The 22,746-nt window shown below is 40.8% G+C and overlaps 1 protein-coding gene across 3 annotated transcripts; it reads right to left on the bottom strand.

Moving 5' to 3' along the window:
* Positions 1-3,528: 3,528 nt before the first annotated feature.
* On the bottom strand, positions 3,529-11,774 carry dusp10 (dual specificity phosphatase 10). 3 transcript variants are annotated; one of them, XM_079646019.1, is made up of 4 exons: positions 11,576-11,774; positions 9,621-10,450; positions 4,840-5,199; positions 3,529-4,057 (listed from the first exon to the last, which is right to left on the bottom strand). In XM_079646019.1, the coding sequence occupies exons 2-4, from the start codon at positions 10,402-10,404 to the stop codon at positions 3,792-3,794; spliced, it is 1,410 nt and encodes a 469-aa protein (XP_079502145.1). In that variant the 5' UTR covers positions 10,405-10,450; positions 11,576-11,774; the 3' UTR covers positions 3,529-3,791. The 3 variants fall into 3 exon arrangements, with proteins under 3 accessions (XP_079502145.1, XP_079502146.1, XP_079502147.1); XM_079646020.1 differs by having other exon boundaries at positions 11,558-11,774; XM_079646021.1 differs by having other exon boundaries at positions 3,796-4,057; positions 4,806-5,199.
* Positions 11,775-22,746: the final 10,972 nt, after the last annotated feature.

The raw sequence follows: 22,746 nt of genomic DNA on the forward strand, positions 1-22,746 counted from the left end.
TTGAAAATAACTGGAAACAAAGACAAAACAGCATTCAGTTGATAATTGTGTCATTAAGCTAGCCAATTTAGTCATTAATTAATATAGAAATGTCGATTTTTGCAGCTTTAAACATGGAAATACAACGTGAGACATAAGGTACATATGACTTTCCACCAAGTAAAACATCTTAAGAAACATATTTCTTCTTTATTCTCGCCAAAGAAATGAGTAGCTCCACGTAGGAGGACTTGTAGGAGAAATTAAACCTCCAGGACGCCAAACCAAACTTGAAGCCTCCCCCTTTATTTCAAAGCTCACAAGTAGGGATTACAAAATTACAGTGCTTCAATTGCAAGAGTTCAAGGAGTAGTAGGAGAAGAGTAGGAGAGTTGACAGACCAGTTGAGGAATCTTGAGTCATGCAAAAAGGTGTGGGAGAAGGCCTCCGTTATAATAGCACCCTTTGTGGAGAAAAAAATAAATCCATTTGTCCGTAGGTCAGTGCAAAAATAGTAATGAATATATGCATACAAAGAAAATAGATATATATTTATATACTGTATATACTTGACCTTTGACTACAGACACAGAGAAAGATAGACTTGTAGAGCAGAGTTTCCATGGTAGCCTCCCAGCCTAAAGCAGAGACTCTTAAACAAGTCTAGTTGTAACAAGTGCACATCAAATAATGACAGCTTGATATTGTTCCAGTACAGAACTGTGTTTTGTTAAAAATAAAAAGGAGCAGATGGTTCTCCGAGCTGGCGGTCAGGCTACGACCTCTAGAGAAAGAGCAGTGTGGAGAAAAAAGAAAGCACCGTAATGTCTGCGAGTGTGCCTCACAGACCAGGAGCACACAGCATGCTTCGTTTTCCAACCAGAGAGTAATGTACAGTACGACGGTTACATTGTTCAGTCAAATAGATCATTGCATACAAAAGCCATGTGCCGCTGCAGGTGTAGGAACCGGCAGGTGGGACAAAAAGGTTCATTTTTCTCATTAGCTCTCTTTTTTTTTGTTGCAAATCACTGAATATAAATGCACAAGCTACAAACGTGTGGTAAATGGTTATTATATACCTCTTTTTGTTATCATATTCAAATATATTGTGGAGCACCAGTAGACACCAATGACGACAGCAACAGAAATAGTGAGGACACGTCGCCACTCACGTTTTTTGTTTTCTTTGTCACACGTTAAAAAAAACTCACTTCAATCTGAGTCCGCAAACTGTTATTCATGCTCCAAATGTTTGCAGAGATCTCATAAAACTATTCTCATGGTCTTCGGGTAAAGGAAAAACCTGTTTCATTTTGCATAGCATGAATTTTCACATGAGGGATTTTTGAAGCTTATTGTTGTGGATGTTGGTGTTGTAAAGCCTTTCTGAGTGCACTGTGTATTTCTATTCACTACGCTACGCTCCTTGCATTCTCCTTCATCTTGCAGACGGACACACACGATCACTCTCCTAATGTTTGGCTTTCAGATGTACTTTTGAAGATAAAATGGTTCACAGAGGTTATGGCGAAATTGATGTGGTTTTTGGGGTGCTCTGACGGTGATATTGTTAGCCCTGTGCTTCATTTTAAGTCTTTGTTTCCATGCGAACAGTGGAGAACAGAAACCAGAAGAACCTATGAACATAAACGTGACATTAACATCATTTGTGAGGAGGTTGCTTCAAGTCAGCTTGATACACTACTTGACGAAGCGTGTTTTAATCTGAAAAAGATTTTAAAACTTCAGTTAAAGTGCTAAATGCTCTTTTATGTGTTTGTCAATTTGACAGCCCTCTGGGTGTATCACATGAAAACCGAGTGCATCAAAGATCTATGTTTTTAAAACAAAGATGTTTTTTTCAATATCTTCCCTATGTTTAAATGCTGAGTTTATGTATGTACATGCACACAGTCCTCTCTTCAAGATGAGGTCTATACTGTGTGCTGTTGTTCGTTAGACAGGTGGTTAAAACCCATGCATTTTCACTTATAAGAAGGCTGAAATGCTAGATTTCAATTCTTTTTCGGCAACGATTAAAAAAAGTTCACTTCGGGCCATTTAAGTAGCATTAGCACGTTGAGAATCTTTTGTTCTTCTCTTCATATCTTTCTACATATTGTAGTATTAGTCAAAGTGAGTATATTCAGGCGCAACAGGACGAGAGTAAGCTTTGTGTGCGTGCATCAACTCTTCACTAATGTTTAGACTCGAATGCCACCTCGAGATCAGAGTTACATAATGAGCATTGTTACCTCAAGGCTTTGAAAGCAACGTTCTAAAACTCTGCATATTAAGCAGGAATAGCAGAGAAAAGTATGTTTGTAACACAGAGATCAAGAGGAGCAGGTTGCTTTTGTCTGGGAGCTGAAATTCAACCTCGGCGTGTGTTGCATCTGTATGCACGTGATGGTGTACCAGGCGCAGGCCCAGTGGTGACACATGAATTAAGGCATTGATAGAGGCACTAGAACAGCACGTGACAGCAGCACTCGCCTAAGCAAGGCAGAGGAGCTCACTTAACTGTAGCCTGGTGTCAGCGAGCTGCAAAAGATGAGACGAGGGTCACGCTGCTCTACTGTACCGCCACCGTCACGCTGCACCGCCACCCTGCAGGAGGAAGCAAACATTTGTTTGTCTGCCCCTCAAATCGCTACCTTACAATGGACAAAATCAAAGCTCAAAATGTAGGGCATTGACACAAACAAATGCAGCTACACAGGGGCTCTGTGAGTCTGTTGCCACAGAGTTGGCTCATAGATGAATGGGAGCAGAGAGAACAGAGGAGACAACAGAAGCAGGCAGTGAAATTCCTCCGTTCTGTTACATTAAACATCACCAGTAGCCCCGTTTTACAATATTCACTCATTATTTCAAAGTGTTCTCTGCCAGCAGCCATGCATAAAAAAGCTCTTATGGCTGTTTGGCACTATATGTATATATATTGCTAAAATATATGCATATGTGGATGCAGGAATGGCAAAACGGAGAGTAAACACATCAAATATGAATTTGTGGTTCTGATGAATTACATAAACCCAACAAGCTGTACTTACAAAAAAAAGTATCTTTTCTCAGACATGTCTGCGCCAAAAATAACAGCATAACTGTTTCCACCATAACCATAAACCAAACTGAACAACAGTAAGTACATAAACATCAAAATGTTTTTTTCAGCAAAGAGCTGGAAATGTTTTGTAATCATTACCGATATATACACATAAGATCAAGGTCTCGGTTGCATTCCACTCTGAATTTATTGCACAGTAAGCCGCTGTGGGCTCATCATGGTCACCCCCATAAACCCCTGTATAAAAATAGATCAACAACATTAACACACCGAACAAGTCTCTATATTTTTTTTGTTTTTTTGACAGGCACTGCCATGGCCAACCCCTTCTGAGTCTGCAAACAGAAACTGTGTAGCACAGTGGGAGCTTTAAGAGTTTCTCTTGTCAGTAATTGCCCCTAAGCACAGAGACTATCTCTTCCAAACCGATTTCCTGTTCCTTCATGTTTGCTCTCCATCGGTAGGACTGACCCCCCCCCCCCCCCCCTCCCTCTATCTCCATCGCTGCCTCTTCTTCTCCTCCGGGACTTCAGCCGGGTCCAAACAGTAGGGATTTTTGGCATTTCTCATCACCACTGACCCAGAGCTCTGGCACTCCAGAGAGCCCAAAATGAGCGTGAGGAGATTCAAGAAGAATACAGCAGCTCTCACACTCAGAACCAGCCTGCAGCAGCTGGACTCTCTTGAAAAAAAGGATGAGAGTGAGTACAAGTGTGAGCGTCTAGTCGAGTGGGTTAGCTTAGACGATGGTTTCCACACCAATCAGCTTTGGTGTTAGGATTCGTGGCGTTATTCCGTTGTTCAGGTCCTCCTCGAACTCCAACAGCTGGCCCATGAAGTTGAGGTTCGGGGAGATGATGGGCCTCCTGGTTTTCACAAACTTGTAGGCGTCAGTCATGGTCATCCAGGTGTGCTTCATCAGGTAGGCGATCACGATGGTGGCTGAGCGAGACACGCCTGCCTGGCAGTGGATCAGGAGGCCCATTCCTGCTTGATGTGCTTCCTCTGCAGAGAGGAACATGGGAACAATTAGAATATAATCTGATCAATGCCTCAGGGGAAGTTCATGGTGAGACAGTAAACACTTCCTCTGTGACCAGGAGTCTATCTGGTCCTGGTCAAAAAAACTGGGTTTGAAAGAGTGAAAACTACTCAGATTCACAGTACCTCACCTGATCCCATATTTCTTAATTGAAATTATCATTTTTACAGATTATATTTGATTTAGTGAAATGGATTTCCAAAATTACGATGGCAAAATTTGTTTGAGTGCTGGTATGTATATTTATAATTCAAGAAATATAGTACATAGTATTTTACATACAAATTATTTTGTATGGTTAACATACCAACATTTTTATTTGTTTCATTCCTTAAAGAAAGATGTAGAACAAGGTCTGTGCAGTATCAGAACATTTGTAATGATATTCAGCCTATCATCTATTTTCTATCAATTTACTACTCATTTCTACTGAGTACCTCATGTTTTGGCCCTATTGCAATTCAAAGATAGAGAAACAAAAACAACACTTTACAAAACGTTTAAGAAATCTTGAAAATGGTCAACCAACTCAACTACATTTAAGTTTTTGGCACCACAGCTATCTCTTCCCTCATTGCTACGTAACAAAACAAAAAGACAATTGACATTCATCTCTAAAACGTAATTATTCTTTGGTTTAATTGCTCTGAAGCAGACATTACATTGCCCTTAAGGATCACAAGACAGGAAGTTTGGGAACATTTAGCTTACACTGTTGCAGTGAAAACAGTGAAAGTTTTCATACCGATGAATTCAAACGCCTCCTCGAAGTACTGCCGCAGGTTCTGCTTGTTGCTGTCGGTGGCGGGCAGGCGCTTGTAGACGAAGAGGCCCGTGTCGTAGTGGAAGAGCGGCAGGTGGGTGGTGGTGTTCAGGATGAAGCCGATGTTGAAGCGCTGCAGCATGTGGATGTCCTGAGCATCCTGCTCGTTCCCCAGATACAGTAAGGGCAGGATTGGCGTCAGCTCTGCGTTCTCTATGTCCGGCGTGGAGGGCAGGAAGTGAGGTAGCGGGCCGGCAGCAGCACCGTGGTCCAAGCCCTCGTGAAGGTGCAGCGAGTGTTCGCACAGGTTCTGGTGGTTCTGCCTGAAGCAGCTAAGGCCTCCTGTGAACACAAACAAAGAGACCTTGACGTAAGCTCAGAGTAAACACAGCGCTACCTTGTGTTTGGTTAACAGAGGAAGCAGGAAGTCAAATTATTTTAACTAGAACCTTTATAAAACTGTCAAACAAATAGAGCTGCAACAAATGTCATATTTTAAAATTTGACGTTTCTGTTGTGTTTTTCAAATGTAGCTTCATTGTACATTCATTTCATGGTGCTGTGAGATTGCTGGACAGTTAATATAAGTGCGTGGCTCACATTGTGTCAGGGAATAGCGGTTTATACCAACACACATACATTGAAGACTATAACATAAAGACATTTTGTGGATTTTGGAAATAGTTACATGTATATTTTTTCAATAAAATTTCACTTTTAAACATTGCACCGCTGTAGAGATATTAATAATGTTTTGACCACATGAGAAATGAAACGCAGCATTCACTGGAAAGTATATAACTAATTATATCAGTAGCCTATTCCTTATCTGCAAATGTGCAGAATTACCTGGTTTGGATAGAACAAATAGAAAATCGCTGCTTAGTTTGGATAGAACAAATAGCAAATAGCGTTCAAATGTCAACGTTATAAATGAAGCTATTTGGTACAGCCCGACAAAGAACATTTTCTACCTAATTACATAATTTGGATGATTTATGGATGGTTTTTCTACCTAATCTGAATGCTTTACTTAAATTAAATGATTTTTTTACCCTGTCCCCTCCTTAATTGGAAATTGGACCTTGTTGTTCTCCTTGGTTAGCGCATGAAGCTAACACTGTCAGGGTTATAGGTTCAACTCCCAATGGAGCCCTCCCTACTAAAAATACATGCACTTAAGCTTCTCTGCACCACATGGCACACGTTACAGGCGAGTAGGCCAGTAAGCTTTGCATACACGTCTGATAAGAGCAACGACAACTGGCTTTGACGAGCTTCGAAGCACTATAAAATGACAGAAATCTCCAACTCCCAGACTACACCAATGACATTTGAATGTCTCCATTTGGAAATAACATCAATATTAAGGGATCGGCAGTGTTTTCCATTTGCAAAACGTATTTTAAGAAGGACAACATAGCTACTATAACAGTCCCCCCCCCCCCTTGTTAATCTGCAGGTTAATATATGTACAATAAATGTTTAATATACTTCTCACTGGACATCTGCACTTCTCCAAATAACTGGTTTGCACCTGTTTACAGTGATGCCAAAGTTTCCCTTCACCACAAGAGTTGTGGGGAGGGGTGGAAAGTGTCAAGACACACACACACACAACACACACACACACACACACACACACACACACACACACACACACACACACACACACACACACACACACACACACACACACACACACACACACACACACACACACAGTATCAGTTCATGTATTGTTCACATTGCAAGAGTTGACATCATGCCATGTGAGGTCATCACACAACTTCCCCCCTGGTGACCAGCAGGTGGGTTTGCCATAAAAAAGCCTGATTGTTAACATGAACAAAGACATTAAACTGAGGCTGTGCTGCTACTGCAACAGAAGTAGCTATTATAGGGATGTTGTAGTAATATTTACCCATGAATAAATAAATGAAAAGGGAAGTATTATAAGCTATCTGACAACATTCTCAACAAAACATTTTGGGGGATTTTCCACTGACGTGATTACTTTTCTTTAAATGAGCTTCTGTTTATTAACCATTTTCAATGTTGACGTTTAGAAACCTTTTTTTGTACTAAAGGTTACCAGTTGTTATTTGAAAACACAAATGTAGCACACTTTACGCAGAAAGACGCAGATTAAGTAAGTTACAAGATAAGAACGTCTCACAACCCACTTTTACGGGACTATATTTTTCTTCATTTTCATCATTAATAGAATACAAATCTCGCCTACATTTAAAGCAACAATAAAATATGTTTTGGCAGTTACAGGGAGTAAACATTTATCATCAAATAAAGGTGTGGGGAACATTGGATGAAGTATGTAGTCCCCATATTTAATCCATTTTAGCTCTGCTTTGGTCTCCACCAACTCCTTAGTTATACCCACTTTATACTCTTTAGCTGCTAAATGCTCCACTTTGTTCACCAGATAGCAACTACCTTTGTGCGTCATTAAGTGTGTTATTAGGGCTTTTTTAACATAAATACTTGCAATAAAATACATTTGTGAGCCCTATAACCAAACCAATGAGCCGAACAACCTCCACAAAATGGAAAAACCAGGTGATTCAATTCAAGCATCAACAAAATGACTGCTAGCAACATATGTTCCTTCCTGTATCGAAACTAAACCTAGGTCTCTCTTTTCAGGCGGATAAATAACACTTTTCATACTAAACTGAGATTTACAGATTCTCCAGAAGACACATATTGCTGTGGGATGAAATCTGTTGAGTGTGACCGTCTGTCTTTAACGCCTGTCTAAACTCGAAGAGAAAAACACGATAACTGTCTATCACTTTCATAAACCACATGCTCAGTTCCTGCTTAGAAATTACCACCGCTGCCTCGCGAAGGCCTCTCAACACCACAGGGCTTATGTTTCCAATGCTTACACTAAACCTTCCAGCACCACTGACATGTTGTTTATGGCAATTGTGACGGATTAAAGGTAACCTATAACTGCTCTCTGTTGGAGGATTCTGTGTTTCCAGTGTAGCACCCAACAACAGTGTTACGATAAAGAATGACTAAGGCCTGCTGGTAACTGAGCAAATAATAGAGTCAATTATTCAGCAGCGTTCATACAAGCATGTTTCTATTATATAACAAATACTACAGCTTGAAATAATAACGTTTCCCGGCCTACTTTATCTAGTTAGAGCCCTCATGGATTATAGAGAAATACATTAATCATCAGTACATTTTTAAAGAAATGTAAGGTATATTTAAAGCATTAATTTGAGCAAGTGCAACATATGAGTTAATGGATCCAGTTCTGCTTCGGTTTTGAATCTTTCAAAAGGTTTAAATATATAGTTGAAAACTAACAAGATTTTAAAAGTGTATCGGGGAAAACTGTGCGTCTACGTCGAGATACATCGCCATCATTGTCGACAAAATGGAAACCTTGTGTAAATTGTTGCAAACATTGGATATGTTCTACAAGATCTGGACCTTTTTCAATGCAGAAAATGCTACTTATTGTACTTTATAAATTATACATCATCCAACTGTTTGGATTATTTAGGCTACAATCAGACATATACATGGGGACACAGAGAATAGAGGCCATTCCTAATGTGAAGGAGAACTTGTAATGTAGATAAAAGTCAGGCTGAGCCATTTGAGTCCCACAGCAGAGAGGATGTCTTGAATTTTGCAAGAATTAAATCAGGGGAGGAAAGAGAAAGACAGTCTGCCTGTTTCTCCCACTGAGGCGGGCTTCACACAAACACAGTTACAGGCTTAGTGAATAAAGAGGAGCGTCCATCAAAGCACTCAGGAGGACCAGAGGACGAAGAGGAGAAGAAGAAGAGATCAAGGTGCTGTGATCTTATGGTTAGATGTTGTCTGGGAGGCATTCAGAAAACACTCACAACCCAGCCCCCCAACAGGACTTACTGCTCCAGCTTCAAACACGCACACACCAAAGATAGAGAACATGGCAGCGACCCAGCTATCTCAACAGACTTATGCCTTATTTACTAACAGCTGCTTCTGGCTTCCTGCAAAATGCTTAATGAGTGTGATATAGAAAGCTGGTGAGGAGCGTGTGCATATGTTTATGTATGAGGGTGATTTAGACAGAGCGTGGATTGCCTTGATTATGCAAAAGCTGCTGTATGTGGTAACTACTGTAATACTTCAGTAATAAGTTCCCAGGGTGTTGAAACTACAACTAGCGTTTACGGGAAATATCCGCTGCAAGGGCTGTCCACGACCAAATACATTTTTATTCCACTTTTGATTGTTGTATTTAATCAACAGATTAAATATTGTGTTTAGCAAAGACGTGATCTTAAGTTTCTTAAAATAACGTATTTCGCGGGAAAAAACTTTTTAAATCCTTATTGAATCTTAGTCAACAAAAAACAAAACAACAAATACGTTTACCAATGATTAGGAGGGGGCTGTCCTAATCAGCTGACCAAAACAATAAAGCTAAAAGTTAACAGTCTCACACACACACACACACACACACACACACACACACACACACACACACACACACACACACACACACACACACACACACACACTATTCATTGTTATACTACCATATTGGTTTCATATCAGTTTATATTGCCACTAAGCTCCTACTTATTCTAGATGGGACATTACTTCAGATGTCTGGACTGATTTACTCCCTCCAGAGTCAAACTAAAGCCCAAAGAACTGTGGTTCCTATCCCTTATTTGTTATGCTCTAACACTTCCCAAGTCTTGACAAACCCACTGAGGTGTTACCTTTGAGGATGATGGGGTCCTTGCCCTCCCTCCTCAGAGACTCCAGGACCACGTGCAGCGGCTGGGAGAACGTCAGCCGGCTGGGTTCCATGGTGCTCTCATCGTAAACCACGATCTCTTTGGAGAAGATGCCCTTATAAGAGTCCTTGCCCTCGCGGCAGGAGATGAGGTCGAGCACCGTGATCTTGCCCTGCTGGAGACGCCGCCGGCTGATCTTATCGGAGCAGTTGATGTGCACGGCCCCCCGGATGTGGCTCTTGTTGTACTCCATGAAGGACCGGCAGTCGATGATGACGGGCACGGGCCCCACAGGGTGTCCCATGGGGCAGCAGGACATCCGTTTGGCCAGCTCATTGGGGTGGATGACCCTCACGGTGGACAGGGCCCTCGGGGTGCCTGAAGCGAGACTGGGGGTGCTGATTGCTTCATGGCTGCTGACCATAGGGGGGGGGGCCCCGGCATAGCTGAGGTTGGGGCTGCTGGCGCTCACCTGGCTGTGGTTGAGGCTCTGGTTGTCCTTCTCATAGGTAGTCACTGAGCAGCAGCTGGCACTGCTGCATCCACACGACAACGAGCGCGTGGAGCCCTTGGATGAGGGCATATACGTTACAAGATTGGCCGTCGCCCGGATCTTCACCACGGTGGTGCTAATAACGGTGTTGTCGCTGCTGCTGGTGGCGATGGAGTCCACGTAGCTGGTGTCCAGGCGCAGTTGGAGTTCCTGAGGTCGGATCGGCCTTTGCAGCGCCACCACAATTCTGTCGTCAAGAGGAGATGGAGGCATGGGGAGGCCGAGGGCTGGACGTTTACCGAGAAGTCAACAAGCCGCTCTGTGGAGACAGAGAAGAGACAACACGTCAGACGAGGAAGGAAAGACTTGCAAATGAACAGTTTGGTTCAATGGATTGTGCATCCACTGATTCAGATCAAAGCAGTGAATGCAGGCGCAGAGTGCACATAGGCAGGGCTCCTGTCTGTTTGATCAACATGCAAATTATTAAACTGCCACTGAAGCCAAATATTAGTAGTGTCAACACCTGCAGGGCAACACCCAACTTGGTGGGAAAATGTAGGCGAGACAGACTGGCCACTAAGAATAAACAGTGAAATCATCAGAGAGTCTCGAGTAACTGAATCACTTTGAGTGTAATTAATACGAATCACCCTCCAGATACTGTACTAGTAGATATGTGTGTGTGTGTGTGTGTGTGTTTGTGTGTGTGTGTGTGATGTTTGAATGTTTCATCCCAACTCTGGTCTGTCTGATCCAAAGCTTTTATAACAAGAGAGAAAAAAAGATAAAATACTGCATCAACGCTACGCCGCAGTTTGGTCTCTCCCCCAACTGGAAAAGTCAGGGTAAAAAAAAAGAGGGGTGGCAATTCCTTTTGATCACCAGTCTGAGCATTTTAAAAGCATGTCATCCCAGAATATTATGTAAAGACACCCGCGGAGCTCTGCCTGTCCCGGCCATTGCCGTGCTTTAGGCACGGTGCAGCTCCAGCTTCAGCAGAAATCATTCATGGCCAAATTCATTGAAGAAACCGGCATGAGAACGTGCCGAGAATGTGATATGGCTTTTTAGGACGAGGCGAGCTGATCAGTTGAGCTACACACTGGAGAAAATTCAATTTCACACCGCCTTACTAAATACTAAAATAATACATATGCAAGCGATGGTTGTATTTTAAAAGGTAGGGATTGTAACTTTGTCGCAATGGAGATATTTATAATAAACATAACAGCTGTAAAAAAAAAACACTTAATTCATGTCATTATAGTATTAATAATAATAATAATACACCTATAATAAACAACTAATCCGATCTAAATGGTTGCAGCAATTTGCTATTCCTCTTCATTAATTATAGAATAAAATCCCTATGACGGTGCATCACAAAACAACTTCTGTTTTGGACACTAATTCCCAAACTTGCCTTTTTATTTCTGCTTACCGGTGTGTGTGTCGCGGTGCACTGTAGACGGATTTATGATCCCCGCTCCCTGACAGCGTTGCCTCCATTCAGTCCGTCCCAGTGTTGTGGATCGGCAACATTTTTTAGTACTTTTACCCCCGCTCCCCCAGAAATAATATTGAAGGAAGTGTGCCAGCCTACAGAAGTTGCGCAGCGGGATTGATGTGACTGTGAGCCAATGTGCGGCTTCATTAATATTAAATGCAAGGCTTTCTGTACAGTGAGGTCCCGCCCTTTGAGGGGAGGGGTTTGGCTGAGATGTCTGCCTCTGTGGCTGCGTGGAGGGGGAGGAGATGAGGAGGGGAGGAGAGCAGGAGGGGAGGGGAGAGGAGGAGAGAGGGATGTCGCCTGAACTGCCTTCAGTTCCACGCGATGATGTCACTGGCAGCCAATCAAAAGTCTCTCCTGGAGGCTCGAGGAAGAAGACGGTGCCTTCACGTGCTGCTCGTAAAAATCTTAACGCAGTCAAATGGAGCTGTATCATAATAGAGCCACTGTGCTGCTGGGGAGGAAATATGTGAACTAAAAGCAAATTAGACTAGTTAATGATTGTTCAATGATGAGTCAGATAATTGAAGTCCACTGAGACAAATGTAACATTTGTGATATTGGGCTATATAAATAAACATTGATTGATTGATTGATTGATTGATTGATTGATTGATTGATTGATTGATTGATAATTATACAAACATCAGGGGACTTCCCATTACACTGTTTAATTTCTATTGCTGTCCCCTCTTGCACTATTTATATTGTTTTTAAGTAATGTGTGTATTTATGTTGCATTGTTTGAGCAGGCTGGGACCTATTAATTATAGTAATAATAATTATAATACATGTTATTTATAGAGCGCTTTTCAAACTCAAAGAATTGAATTGCCAAAAATACACTTTAGCTATTGTGCATACGACAATAACATCTTTGAATGTGAATTTCAAATTGAAGGTTGACCCAGGATAAAAAAGGTTTATAAATGGATTTGAAAAATGTCCTCTCATTGGTAAATAAAAATTAAACCATGTTATGACGTGCCCCTAGATCCCATTAAATGATCATTGTCCATTGTTGAAATCATGACTTAACATAAATCACATGACACTGCATACAATGTGACATGTGACAGTAAGGAAATTAGAGGTGTAAACAATATGATTAATGGTGGCTGTATTCCATTGAGCTAAGACCCCGCCCACACGGAGACGAAACGGGTTGTATCCGCTACAGTTCTCTATCGTATAGACGGTTCGTCCACACGAGGCCGAAACGGAAACGCGGATAACGATAACGGCTCCCAAGGTGGGTAGATCTGCGGACAGAACGCTCTGGGGGGGCAAACGGCTCCGTGTGTACGCCCTATACGATCATTTCCTGATAACGATGAAGCCATAGCCCCCCCTCTTCCCACCTCTGCTGCTTCCCCCCACGTCACCCGCGTCATTGCTGATGTGTTTCTCCAACAACAACAACAATGGCGGATCACAGGGTTGCTTTCGTGCTCCAGACGCTACTGACCATGATACAGATGTTAGTGCAACATCTACAGCTCCTCTACCACAACCATCAGCAACAAGTGGACATGGAGAACTACATGTTGCTAAATCCACCGCGGAGAATAAACAGAAGGGCAACCAGGCAACCATGGCAACCATGCTCGGGGGGGTCTTATTAGCTGCTTTCGGTGTATTTTGTGGCGGAAGTACAGCGCCACTTACAGGCCCGGCATATGTACTACAGCGTGTCCAGCGGGTCGAGGGGTCTCGTGTGGACGGACACGTTTCTTGAGCCGATTCCGTGTGGACGGAAGACTTTTTTGATATCGACATCGGTTCGTTTTCATTTTCGTTTCCGTGTGGATGGGGCTCGTGTTAATGCTGGCACACATTGGAGACAACTGCACAACTGTGCTTTCCTGCTATGACAAGTACAAATAAAACGAATCTCTGGTTCCTTGCTATATGAATGAACCTTCCATATGATCTAAATCTGTTACGTTTGAGATATGCTGCTGACTAATGGATACATTAAGGCGGCGTGTGGCGCAGTGGATAGAGCCTTGGTCACAGGTTCAAACCCCACTGCAGTAAGCATGTCGTTGTGTCCCTGGGCAAGGCACTTCACCCCAAATTGCTCCTGTGGGGATTGCCCACAGTATTGAGTATGTAAGTCGCTTTGGATAAAAGCGTCTAACAAGTAACGTGTAATGTAATTTAACAGGCAAGCATTAGAACTACAACTGTGACCTCTTTGGTTGAGGTAATATAAATTAAATTCCAACATACCTGTATGTAAAGGTTTATGTCTTTCTACTGAAATATATCCTTTATCTTATCATTGCTTGTGTTTTATTTTGCCCTCATTCATTTTTTTTGGTCAGCTTTTTCCTATTGAATCATCAGAAGGCCTGCTGTGCTCACTAGACAATAACTGCCTCTCCTGAACAACCAGACCGCTTCTACATTTTCATTTTCCTTCAGAGAAATCTCCTCATTTTGCTGCTCTTGGTTCTTTCTCTTTCTTGTTTTCCTCAGGTTACAGTTACCTCTTCAATCACTTGCAACGAGTGCACATATTGAAGATCAGCTGGGTGTAGATCACTGTAAAAGCATCTAATTTGGGAGAGCTTTTCTTTGAAAAACAATAATGTGTCAGTACATTTACATACTCTCAAACATTTTCAGCAATATGTTGGTATGATTCACGTTGAATATATGTAACTCAATCCTGTTTGAAAAGAAACAGACCTGAAATATACTTTTAGCAGGATTTTGGGTAAAAATACCTGTCTGATTTTCATTAAACTTTGTGAAAAAGTGTAGCATTGACCTAATAAACAACTCATTACATTTTGAAGTGGGTGTAGTCGTTATTTAATACTTATGGAAACAGCCATGGCGAATATCTCTTTCTCAGTGTGCTTGTAGTCCGCAGTACAGTGACCAATCATAGGTTAATTGTATTACTAAAATAAAAAAGTTAAATTGCATTGCACACTAAAGGCACCTGCAAGTCACACAGTTTGTTGCTTCATTTTCTTACATTTTATCTATTTAAAAACAACAATTTACGTTTTATTTTAAAACTCTGTATTGTGAGGTAACTACTTCTAACCCTCAATAAGGTTGCCTCCCTATCTGTGTGTGAGATAGGGAGGCAACAGAGGTGGTAATAAGTAGGTGTGTTTGGCAGGAGTGCTTTCAAGCCAATGCCAAGTTGGCTGACTGCACAGTCCCGTATGACAGGACCCATGTTGCGGTGAAAGGGTCTCGTTGGCTTAAAACCCCAAATATAATCTGAGCTCTCTATTATCCTCTCTGGCAAACTAAAACAATGCAGGGCATTTATTATTGCTTCTATTCTTAGCCCTCTTTACATTTCTTTCCTTTCTTTATTTATAAATGGACACAGCTGATCAAAGCCCTTTTAGATTGGATTACCGGCTACTTCTGTTTCACTTGTGATAAAGGGTAAATGGGCAAGTACCCTCTGCCTTTGGAGAAGACCTTTCAGCACCACTGAATGTGAATATATGAAATAAACTTGTCTTGTTTTGTGTGTTTTGCAACATTTAATTAATTGGCCGAAATGTCAAGTGATAATTCATGTGAAACACATCACATGAATTTAAAGTGGAACAACAAAATAAATCACAAGTTACATTTGTGGTATTGGCCTGTAATGGTTACATTTGATACTTCAAATTTACTGATTTGAAAATGTTCTGATAAAATGATGGATCCTTCTTTACAGGGGTTGAAAATAACAACAAGGTCACATGTGAAAGCATCTAACTAGCACTACACTTTTAAAGACAGTATCTCATTTCTACACATTTTATCCTTTTCCTGTGTCATTTATACACGTTTTTCTCCCGCAGCTTTATACACGTGGTTAATGTTGTGAATTCATATACTACACAACACAACTTGGTTAGTTGGAGAAAAGATCATGTTTTCTGTTCAAATAAGTATTTGATAGGTAAATGAAGGTATACGCAAGTTAAGTAGTCAACATAAATGTGTCAACGTTTGACTTTCGGTTTGACACGTGACACAAACAGAGGTCTCCCTGGGGAAAGTCATGTGTTTGTCAGACCCATTCTCCCCGTCCTCTACTGGAACTAATAAACAAAACTATAATAGCAGTTAAAAATAACTCCTCCTTGACCAGCTGCGACAGTAAGATACTGTTTACCAAAAGAGGGACCAAGTCATTGTTTCCCAACTCACACGTAAGCCTCAAGTCTACGAAGTTAAGTCCAGACAGGCAAGACCCAAATACTGAGTTACCATTCTTCAACAAGTCGTATTGTGTCTTCATCAATTTCCATTCTGCAAGTATTTCTTTGTTGACACTGCATAGTTTGTATATGCACAATAACAAAAAGTAGGAATCTATTGTCCTAAGAACTGTAACATATTAGTATTTATTGTTGAAACAAACAAATTGGTTATAGGGAGTTAAGTTTTCCATAATGGTGGTTATAAATAGCGTTATCTGTGGTTAATTCAAAGAAACAAATTGATTTGTTGCACATTTTAATACCACGTGTTTAATCTCAAAATAGGGGGCACGTATCAAGTGTTTTAAAGACAAAAGGCTCAAGTTCCAGTTGCAAGATTTTATCCTCAAGTCATCTTGAAAGTGTATCTACTGTAAGTTATAACTTGACTCTGACTCACAGTCATGTGACATGAGTCCACACCTAGTTACACATGGACGCAACAGTATTACAAATTTAAATCACATATATGACATCGTACAAGTAGCAGAAGATACATATTTTTTCTTTTGATACTTGTATTTTGCTGATAATACTTCTGAACATTAACTTTTGGATTTTAATGCAGGACTTGTAAATGTAATCGAGTATTTTTAGATTGTTAATTTGGGGTTTCTTACTTATGATCTGAGTACTTCTACCACCGCTGACTTTAAAGGTTTGAAAACATTCTCCCGAGCAACAATAAAAAGTATATTTTGGACCAAAACTCAAGTTGTAGTTAGATATTGTTATACAGTAGTAACAGTAGAAATGTGAGGTAGCGAAGAGTCCTTTAAATGAGAAGCAGATGCTTGGAATAACTTGAAAGAGATCTGTGTGGAGTTTAAACACCGCAGCAGGATCTGAGCAGCTATGTAAATTCAACCCGTTCTGCCTGTGTGGCTGGTTTCATTTGTCCAACTGTTTGTCAGGCTGACACTTTAATAATCTCTCAGAATTGTGTAATAAGGAGTTCTTTTTCTCGGTACAAGGCGCATAAATAGCTACATCAAAGACATGAGGTATTACCAAGAACCAATCTTTCACTGACTCAAATGTGAAAATGATTTAATAACAGAGTGGTGTTTGGATAAGAAGTTACCTTGATGAATTGTTTTTAATCAGGAACAATTCGGTGTTAAAAGGTTAGCCAGAAGTGATGCTGGTTCCTCGAAGCATTTATAAACTAAGTCAGCCTTATGTGAACAACGTCTCCTAGAAATTAATTTAAATCAAATTAGCTTTTCTAGAGTCATGAGATAAATTCAGCCTGAATTATGTTCATTGTTCAGAATTAGGAAGTGCTATATTTGTATATTTCTTTGGGAAAGTTTGGGGGGGATGGTGGCATACAAAGCATGTTGTTGTTAGGTTTTGGAAACAGAAGAGGGTATGTGGTTTAATTTTAAAAAGCCACAGGAAGTCATTCCTGCCTGTGGCCATCAGACTGTTCATCTCCTCCCTCAGAGCGTCAGGCACTCTGGGTCAATAGATATTGTTGTGCCTTTTGCACATTTTAACTTTAATTTCTTGTGTTTTTATCATAATAATGAGAGTTGAATGAGATTGTGTGGAGCTTACATTGATGAGCTGTGCCGGTATTGATGACCCCTCGTGCTCTGTGAAATTGACCTTCAGATTTATTTGCCATGCCTATGAGAGCTTGAGAGTTTCTAAAAAATGAAAAGAAAATAATTTGGGAAGGTATCTAAAATATTTAGGTTTAAACATGGTTTGATTTCTATATACAAATGTCATTTTTTAAGGGACAGCATTTATTTGAATTGCTGAGTGAACTGGGGTTGAAACATATACGGCTAAATATGAACTTTTTTAATGTTATCTTTTGATTATTAACTTTAACTAGCCACAATCTCTAACACAAATGATGATATATTCTCTATAAATCTATTAACCCGTAGGTCACCATCAGACTTTGTACATGGAGCCCTCAATGTAATTTTTAAAGTGGAATAATCTACATTTATTATTGCAACAAACATTGATGCTTATTTCCTTTTTGTGCTGCTTTTAAAATGGAAGATACCAAAATGACATTAATAACAGTAATCTTTCTACTCTATTGTGAGCTGGGAGCAGGTGTAATTTAAAATACAGATGAAAGGTTAACAGATGTTATAAGCCTTTTTGAATTTAACTTTCAATGCTGAATTTGATTATAAAAACTTGATTTACAACTATTCTATCGCTTTTATGAGATCTCGAACTGAGCCGACACTGTTTAAATGTCAGCTTATGGAAATCATGACAAAGTGCGGTTTTGTGGATCTGCCTACAGATCACACATGATATGAGATAATGTCAAACTTTGATGTAAAACATAGTCAAGTGGGGTTTTTATACTTACTCTGGGTGGAAAATGTGACTGACAGAGGTGTGGTGTTCGCTGGCCCAGATGAAAGACCCAAACCACTTCCTGTCTACAGCGAGGTGCACACTCAGAGCAGCACAGGAAGATCTCAACCTCCTGTAACCTTGAAAACAAGCTGTCATACATACATTAATTTAGAAAATGTTTTTCTAAATACCCTGGAGACGGGTGTTTGACGTACAAATTAGCCCATTTACTCATTTGCTCTTTTCAGTTTTTAATATGCAAAAACTGCCCCCTCGTCGCATTACTTCCCATCTGGCAGTTAACTCCATTTCTTATTCAATGCTGAGGATTTAAGAAATTGACAAATGTTGCTACTGATGGTTTCGGAGGGAATGGCACAGATGGACCGGCTGCAGACTCAACAGCTTGAAAAGCAACATGTCCAGCGATGGAGAGGAGGGACGCTGCCAAATATTCAACAGCCTGTCGACCTATGCCCCTTTACTTTCTGAATATTTATCAGCCACCACTCCGCTAGTCTGTAACACAAAACCTCCTAGCTTCAAAAGTGTCTCACCTTTTGAAATCTGCTGAGCTGCTCTTACTGCTATTTTTTAAATCATTTTCATTAACTTCATTAGGCTATTTAATTGAACAAGAAAGACCTTAATCGAGGACTGACACAGTTTTGGAAAATAACGTTTTTCTCATCAGTAATGCTTGGACTGTTTGATTTTTCTGAGGTTTTAGAGCGAGAAAAAAAATATAAAAATAATGTCGGCCCATTCTGTCGAGGCATTATGGTGCCTCCCTCTGAAAAACTGTCACACCATGTCTTTGTTTTTTGTGTGATTTATAACATGGAAAGCCGATTTCTTGTCTCTCAATGTTGTGTAAGTACTCACAGCTTGTAAGCAAGCACATGGTGAGAAACCCCAAATACTCTGTGACATAAGATCTGATAAGATCTGTGACTGATCCTGACATGTAAATTGGGGAACAGAGAAGTCATTATTATTCTCCATTACACAAACATACGGTTTGAAATAAGATTTGATCATGTTGTGGGAGTAAAAAAATTGTTATAACTTTTAAATGTTTGTTCAAGCAAGAGAGAACCTACGTTTGTGGTTCTGTTATATGTTTTAATACTGGACTACAGAGCATTAAATAACAACTTTGTCAATGAAATTACATTTAAAACGCATTATATAAGAGATAAAAAGTGTACCTTTATTTTAAAAATGAATATTATGACGACGTGTTTTCCCATAGTACGCCAGGTTGGGGGGTAATATTCTGACAAAAAATGTGTTAATTTACAATGTGGTGAAATAAAGTTGCTTGCATAGAAAAGAATCCTTAAAATATCCGAGTTTTTTGAATGACTTGGAATTTGGACTTTCATTTCAATCAAATGTATTTTCAGGTTTTTACCTCAGCTGACATTTTAACATTATGTTCTACACTTTAAACTGTAATGATACCTTAAAGCGGTCTCAAATCACAGAGAAACTGATAAATAAGATCAATCATCAATGTAATCATTTCAATGTGTTAAGCAAGACACCATTTTTTTTAATTTCATCTTGTGATGCCCACTTCCTCCCACTTCCTCCCAAACCATCAACCTCAACCCTCTGGGCAGTTCCAGCTGAAGTTTGAGACCGACTGAGACTAGCTGATGGTTGTTGTCAGTGGAAATTAAACTAGAATAATCATGTGCTAAAAGGACACATGTCTCCCTTAAGTGTTGCCTGTGTTGGAGGCCAGCGGCTGTGACTGATTACCCGGAGAAGTTCAGTTTACAGCGAACAATAACAGCTACATCACTGAACTCATAACAACCCTATTTTCTTCTGAGTTGGGCCAGTCTGCTCAGTATTATTCATTCACGTTGGCATGTCCCTCCGCCTGAGGAAGGTTGAATCATCCTCACGGTCACTTAGCAACAACCAAATATTGTTTAGTTAGCCATCAGAAAATGTAAACATTCGCTTTCACTGGCTCACGTATACACTTGCATAGACTCAGTGATGGAGCGACACTAATCTTGGTTGATGCATGCGCAGAGTGACACCGTGTTCTCTTGGAGTTTTGGTTTACCTCATGCTCTGATGAAATCTGAGATAATGATCTCAAGAATAGCAAATATTGTCATTCTCCCTGCAGTGGGAGCCCAATTTACTTCTGACCTTATCCCAGAATGGAAGCACATCACACACATGGATGGATTTACTGTTCTGAGGGTATTGGATGATGTCTTGTGATATTTATACCCCTCGCCCCCAGTGAGTGTCTGTTTATTAAATGTCTTCTTTGAGGTTATAAATCAAACTTCTGCGCCGTGACCCTCGAGTGGAGCAACTTATCATAAATACCCGCTGCCCTCAACCTTTGAAGCAAACACAGGGATGACACAATATAAATAACAATGACTCTCTCTGCACTCGTCGCTAATCACGTCTAAATAGCAACTGTTTCTAGGACGGGGGGTCACCTGCTGTGGGCTGAGTGGGAGCCAGGCCTTCAGCTCCGTGTCCCACCGGGGGCCGAGGTTCAGCCTCTGCTGGCAGCTGCCTCCGTGCTCTGGGAATTAACTGCCCTGCACTGTATCTGCAATAATAACACTCTAAACTAATGGGAGACATTGGGCCTCAAGCAGGGAGAGGTATAAGAACAGTATATCTTTTTGTTTGTATCCACTTACCCATTGATTTCTGGGACACCAATGTATTTTTTCTCAGGTAATACAATATAATCTCTTCGTAGTAATTGCATCAGGTGCAACAATATTTTTAAAAGCAGTCCTGACAGTGCTTTTAAAAATATCAAACACACATACAAGATATACAATAAATACAAGTGACAATATATAAACAAATACAGACATTTGATTTTGCATCTCTGAGATACATCGGTTGATAAATAAATGTGTTGTGCATAAAGGTCAGAGAAAGTTCATGAGTGGTCAAAACTAAGCACTCTTATCCAGATTAAAAGAAAAAAAAATGTTTTAAAATGTTCACTAATGGTTTGTCCAAAGCAAGTGATCAACACAATGATATGATCTGATGAATATCATATGATGATTATTATGTGTTTAAGAGTATTGATAGTGATTTTACGATCTAACAAAATTAAATGGTTAATTGATCCGAATTACGGCTATAAAAAGCTCTGGAAAACAATATGACTTGAAAGCTCTTAGATGCTTTTGCATAATGCAGCTCTGGAATATAACATATCTACTTTGTTTGAGTTTATTTAACAGTACCTCACTTACCATTGAAGTTTCTCTTATAGCCTTTTATTGTTGGCATCTCTGTGCCAGAGTTGCATACAGGAGTATATCATGTGCAGGGGGCGTTACCCATGCCAATAATAAACAATAGACCACCCGCCTCTATTGAGGATTACATCGATTTTTCATTCAGCACAGCTGGGAATCTTTTGAAAACATATACGATAAAAATGTAATTGTTGCTTTTAGGCCCAGTGTAAAGCAACTCCATAATTATAACGGCCCGTCCACAAGACGGCGTGCGTTGAAGCTTGCCGGCAGGCATGTCTGAAGCTCGACCAACAACCAATCAGATGAATCTCCCGCCTCGGGCACACAAGCAGGCGGTTTGATTGGCTAGAGCTTGTACTGGCGTATGATTTGATTGGCTGACGCTTCCGTCGAAGCTTCAAAAGTTGAACATTGCTCAACTTCTGAAGCGAGCAACGCAAGCAAAGCGAAGTGATGCTCCCACAATGCAGTTCGGCAAAGTGTGACGTCACCCCATTCAATGTGAATGGGCAGAAGCGTTGAAGCTTCAACGCACGCCGTCGTGTGGACGGGCCGTTACAGGACTCAGTTACCTGGCTTTGTTTAAATTAGACTCTATGAGATTTGGTGTCTTTGGGTTTTTAAGTGAAAATGGATTTTCTAGAGTTGGTGTTTTTGTCTCTTCACCCTCAGTTGCTAATACTGCTCCTCAGTTTCCCTGCATTATTCTCCACAAGCTGTTGCAGCTGTCAGAAATGTAAAACGCTTCACTTCCTGTATGACGGAGCATGATTTTGTAGGGAAAAACTTACCAGACAGCAGGTATGTATATAGAATAGCAGATTTAGAAACCTTTCTGGTTTTAATATTGAATAATATGTGCTCGATTATCAGTCCATCCTTCCATCTTCTCCCGCTTATCCGTGGTCGGGTCGCGGAGGTAGCAGTTCCAGCAGAGAGCCCCAAACTTTCTTTTCCCTGGCCACATCAACCAGCTCTGACTGGGGGATCCCAAGGTGCTCCCAGGCCAGTGAAGAGATATAATCCCTCCACCTGGTCCTAGGTCTACCCCTTGGTCTCTTCCCAGCTGGACGTGCCTGGAACACCTCCCTAGGGAGGCGCCCAGGTGGCATCCTAACTAGGTGCCCGAACCACCTCAACTGGCTCCTTTCGACGCGAAGGAGGAGCGGTTCAACTCCGAGTCCCTCCCGGATGAATTATCAGTGAGCAGTGTATGTACGGGCTAATGTCATCCTTCAATGGTCAATATGAC

The sequence above is a fragment of the Notothenia rossii genome (genome assembly GCF_949606895.1).
Source record: "Notothenia rossii genome assembly, chromosome: 8".
NCBI classification, from domain to species: Eukaryota; Metazoa; Chordata; class Actinopteri; order Perciformes; family Nototheniidae; genus Notothenia; species Notothenia rossii.